We start from the raw sequence: 5364 nt of genomic DNA, 5'->3' as shown, positions 1-5364 counted from the left end.
TCTTTCCCCATGAGAAAAAAAAAACAACCTTGAAACAATAAAGCAGGGCTTACAGACAACTAGACAGTTAAAGCAGCAAATATGTCTCGTGACAGCACGAAGCTGGAAAGCACAGTCTGCAGTCAGAAAACCTACTTGAGTTTCCAGATTCCAAGGGAAAAATTAGGAAACAAAAAGCACACTTTTACCTCAAGATTTGAAAGCCCCCCAGACTGTGACCACTGTAACTACACATTATTACAATGACATAAAACTCTGTTACTACTTCGGTGACAGGAAACAGCATTTTCTCCCTCCACTCAGGCAGGGCTATTCCCTCCTCCCTGTCTGTCGCTTACCGGGCGTAGGAGTAGTCCAAGCTGGCCTGATCAATGCGGTTCCGCAGGATGCCAATGTCAGCAGATACCATGTCATCCAGAGCTTGTAACTCCTTCTGAATCCTTTTTAGTTTCACTGTTTCAGCTTGAGTCCTTTTGGATCTGCAAAAGGAAGATGCTTTTTCCCCCCCCCGCCTTTTCAAGCCTCTCTTCTTGACATAATGGGCCCCATTTCATTTGTAGAGCAACTAACTTCTTTAAGAGCTATTCAGAAGGTTTCTCCTTTATGGTTTAAGACTTTTGATCTTTTTTAATATCCACAGGGATCTAAAATGCCTGCTATTAAAGGGCTATGGCAAAATTACGTAATGACTATAATCAAAGTGCCTAAAATGGATTGTGTTTCTTCACTGTGGAAACACACAAGAAGCTGCTGTATCTAAGTAGTTCTCAGTGTAAGGAAACAGGAAATGGCTTGGGGGGGGAGTGAGAGGGGGAAGGGTATTTAGCCCTGCAAATATCCCCTTTCAAAGAAGCCCAGTTAGTAGGGGCCAAAAAGTCACCTAACCTAAGCTTGATTTCCATTTTGTAAAATTATTCCCAAAAGGCCTAGCCAAATCCCAATGAAGTCAATGGAAAGTTTTACATCAAACACAAAGGATTTCAATCAACCCTTATGTAACCTTTTTCAACTCAGCCTATTCATTCTTAAGTTCTGAAAACTAAATGTTGCTAAGGGCAGCAAGCTTTGATGGATTTCACTCCGAAGCAAGCTAAGTAACTTTCAAAAAGCTTTTACACCAGGCCACTCTGCTGTCATTCATCACCACCAGCAAAACCATGCTTTTCAGCCACTGCTTTACACCCCAAAGCAGTATTTGAAAGCAAGACTAGATTTGTAGGAAATTACACCATCTCTCAGCTGATGCAGGTGGAGAGAAACAGACATCCTGTAGTATTGCTTAGAGCCTGAAGAAGGCCTTCAGATGTCAGACATAACTCCCTAACTATCACCTTCCAAGTCCTCCTCTCTCTCCTCACGCTCTGCTTCCAGGAGGAAGAACCCAGCCTGGTGGTCACACCCATGTTTGCTGTCCTACAGTGACTCAGACCAAATGTACTTGTGTTTTATCTCTGCCTGGCAAAGGAAAACAAAATCTTCAGAACCTCAAAGAGAATCTTTTGCACAGTGCTGGCTATGTTCATCTGTGCTAACCAAGAGCTTTGATGGGCAGAAACTAATACATGTCTGCAAGAGCACTGTGATCCTGAAAGCTGTCACATCTCCTTCCTTGATCCAGTGTTGTCAGCAGCTCCAACACCATTCCCTACAAACCTTGCCTTCCCTGTAGTCTTAAATTATCTCTGTGGACAACACTGTAAAGTACCTTAAAGTCTGGTCACCTGAAGAGCAAGAGCTAACAACCGTGAGAGCATGTGAATTTTTATAATTTCTAATCAGCCAGTGGTAAAATGGTACCTTCTTAAAGTTGATCGTCTTCTCTTTTCAACACTTTTCACATACTAATAAGGAAAGAGTCAAAAGCCCGAACAGAAATAGCTGTAATTTCCCTTCGTAGGCTAGGAATCAAACAAACTTGCCTTAAATCCAGTGAAAACAAATCAGGAACAGATCAGAGATGCACATCCGAGCACCCAACTTCCAACCCTGCCCTTACTGACAAGCACAAGGGCTTCAGCTAATTCTTGAATTGTGTAATAACTTTTCCATCTGCACACAGAGCTGCAGCTTTGGAAGTGTGAAAAGCTTAGTCACAGCTTCTTGGCCAGCTCTTGTCATGAAAGGGAAATGTAGATCACAGCTGCTCACTTGTGGAGCAGTACATACAGGGCACAGAGAGGAGGAAAAAGTGAGATTTAAATAGAAGATATGCAACTGGTTGCAGACGAAAAATAATCCCTTCCTCAGCCTCAGCCCATGCTGCAGCATAACCCCTTACCTCTCAGCAATAGCTTTGGCCAGGAGTGCCTTCTTGCGTTTATTCTTCTCTTCTATCAACCGCTGCTCTTGCTGGAGGACTTCCCATCGTGATTTTTCCTGCCTGCCCATTGACAATAAGATCAGAATTAATAGCAAGTTAATTTCTCTCCCTGTTCCCCAAATGACACAAACATTCACTGTCATATTTCCTAGAGCAAACTCTAAAAATGTCAAAGGAACAATAAATAGGTTTCAGTTCTGAGGAAAGAAGAATCGTGTGCAAGAAGTCATTCAGACCAGTAAAAAATTTCCAAATGAAATCTGCTGATCGGAACAAAAATCTTTATAGAAACAGAATCATTTGGTTTGAAAAGATCTTTAAGATCATAGAGTCCAACCATACCTGTCCACTACTAAACCATGTCCCTAAGCACCTCGTCGACCCATCTTCTAAATACCTCCAGGGATGGGGACTCAACCACTTCCCTGGGCAGCCCATTACAGTGCCTGATAAACCTTTCAGTGAAGAAATTTTTCCTAATATCTAATCTGAACCTCCCCTGGTGCAACTTGAGGCCATTTCCTCTTGTCCTATTGCTTGTTACTTGGGAGAAGAGACCAACACCCACCTCACTACAGCCTCCTGTCAGGCAGTTGTAGAGGGCAATAAGGTCTCCCCTCAGCCTCTTCTTCTCCAGGCTAAACAACCTCAGTTCCCTCAGCCACTCCCCATCAGACTTGTGCTCCAGACCCCTCATCAACTTCATTGCCCTTCTCTGGACACACTCCAGCACCTCAATGTCCTCCTTGTAGTGAGGGGCCCAAAACTGAACACAGTATTCGAAGTGCAGCATCACCAATGCCGAGGACAGGGGAAGGATGATTTCCCTGGTCCTGCTGGTCACGCTATTCCTGATACAAGCCAGGATGCTGTTGGCCCTCTTGGCCACCTGGGCACACTGCTGGCTCATATTCAGCCGGCTGTCAATCCAGTACCCCCAGATCTCTCTCTGCCAAACAGCTTTCCAGCCACTCACCCCCAAGCCTGTAGCGTTGCATAGGGTTGTTGTGACCCAAGTGCAGGACCCAGCACTCAGTCCTGTTGAAGCTCACATAATTGGCTGCAGCCCATTGATCCAGCCTGTCCAGGTCCCTCTGCAGAGCCTTCCTACCCTCAAGCAGAGCGACACTGCCACCCAGCTTAGTGTCATCTGCAAACTTGCTGAGGGTGCACTCAATCCCCTCATCCAGGTCATTGATAAAGATGTTAGAGCTGGCCCCAACACGGAGCTCCAGGGACACCACTTGTGACTGACCTCGGACTGGCTTTAACTCCATTCACTTCCACCCTTTGGGCCCAGCCATCCAGCCATTTTTTTACCCAGAAAAGAGTACGCCTGTTCAGGCCATGGGCAGCCAGTTTCTCAAGCAGAATGCTGTGGGGAATGCTGTCAAATGCTTTACTAAAGTCTAGGCAGAGAACATCCACAGCCTTTCCCTCATCCACTAAGCGCAGCACCTTGTCATAGAAGGAGATCAGGTTAGTTGAGCAGGATCTGCCTTTCCAAAACCCATGTTGACTGGGCCTGATCTTCTGTTTGTCCTGGACATGCTGTGTGATGGCACTCAAGATGATCTACTCCATGACCTTCCTCGGCACCAAGGTCAGACTGATGGGCCTATAGTTCCCTGGATCCTCCCTCCAGCCCTTCTTGTAAATGGGCATCACATTTGCCAACCCTCAGTCCTAAGTGGAACTTCCCCAGTCATCCAGGACTGCTGATAGATGATGGAAAGGGGCTTGGTGAGCACCTCCGCCAGCCCACTCGGTACCCTTGGGTGGACCCCATCTGGCCCCATGGACTTGTGCATGTCTAAATGGCCGAGCAGGTCACTAATCATTTCCTCTTAGATCATGGGAGCTTTGTTCTGCTCCCCACCCCTGCCTTCTGGCTCAGGGGGCTGGGTTCCCAGAGGACAGCTGACCTTACTATTAAAGACTGAGGCAAAGAAGGCATTAAGTACGTCAGCTCTATCTCATCCTTTGTCACTGTGGTTCCCCCTGCATCCAGTAAAGGATGGAGATTCTCCTTGGCTCCTCTTTTGTGGTTAACATATTTATAGAAATATTTTTTACCATCTTTCACAGAATTGGCCAATTTAAGTTCTAGTCGGGCTTCAGCCCTTCTATAATTTTCTCTCTGCATGATCTCGCAACATCCTTGTAGTCCTCCTGAAATGCCTGCCCCTTCTTCCAAAGCTCACAGACTTTCTTCTTTTTTCTGAGATCCAGCCAAAGCTCTCTGTTCAGCCAGGCCAGTTTTCCTCCCCACCGGCTCATCTTTTGGCACACGGGGATGGCCTGCTCTTGAGCCTCCAGGATTTCCTTCTTGAAGAGCATCCAGCCTTCTTGGGCTCCTTTGCCCTTCAGGACTGCCTCCCAAGGGACTTTGTCAACCAGCCTTCTAAACAGTCCAAAGTCTGCCCTCTGGAAGTCCAAGGTGGTGGTTCTGCTGACCCTCCTCCTTACTTCTCCAAGAACTGAGAATTCTATCACTTCACGATCGCTGTGCCCCAGGCATCCTCTAACCATCACATCACCCACAAGGCCTTCTCTGTTCACAAACAACAGGTCCAGCAGGACACCTTCCCTAGTTGGTTCACTTACAAGTTGTACCAGGAAGTTATCTTCCATGCACTCCAAGAACCTCCTAGAATGTTTCCTTTCTGCTGAGTAGACATCTGGTAATTTGAAGTCCCCCACAAGAAGCAAGTAAGCTGCTGTTTAATTCAGCTTTGCTGGAAGAAAGAGCATACTATGCTTTTTCAGAAACGGGTGGAAATTTTCATTTAAAGGATGTGCTTCCTCGCTAGGTAGAAGCAGTTTCAGGTTTCCTACTGGCTGCTAGTAGTTGCTATCTGTTCAGTCTGCCAACACAGCCTCTTTTTTGGAAATGTTCTTTCCATAAAATAGATCCTTTTGCAGGTCTGCTTTACAATACAGCCCCCGCATAATTAAACTGATACAAGTGAAAGGCTGGTAAAATTTATAAAGAAAATGAGCAATGAGGAAGAACAAGAATTCACTTTTGCCACCAGGGAAAG

The 5364-nt window shown here is 46.0% G+C and overlaps 1 protein-coding gene across 1 annotated transcript in view; it reads right to left on the bottom strand.

Moving 5' to 3' along the window:
• GORAB (golgin, RAB6 interacting) overlaps positions 1-5364 on the bottom strand; it is a 64931-nt gene that overhangs the window by 10962 nt on the left and 48605 nt on the right. The window contains exons 4-5 of the mRNA XM_035900749.1: positions 2279-2385; positions 339-479 (exon numbers count right to left, since the gene is read on the bottom strand). Coding sequence (XP_035756642.1) covers positions 339-479; positions 2279-2385 — 248 coding nt within the window. The remainder of the gene's footprint in view (positions 1-338; positions 480-2278; positions 2386-5364) is intronic.

This window comes from Egretta garzetta, unplaced genomic scaffold (genome assembly GCF_000687185.1).
Source record: "Egretta garzetta isolate BGI_Z169 unplaced genomic scaffold, ASM68718v1 scaffold598, whole genome shotgun sequence".
Taxonomy (NCBI): domain Eukaryota; kingdom Metazoa; phylum Chordata; class Aves; order Pelecaniformes; family Ardeidae; genus Egretta; species Egretta garzetta.
This window is presented reverse-complemented; position numbering and strand designations above follow the sequence as displayed.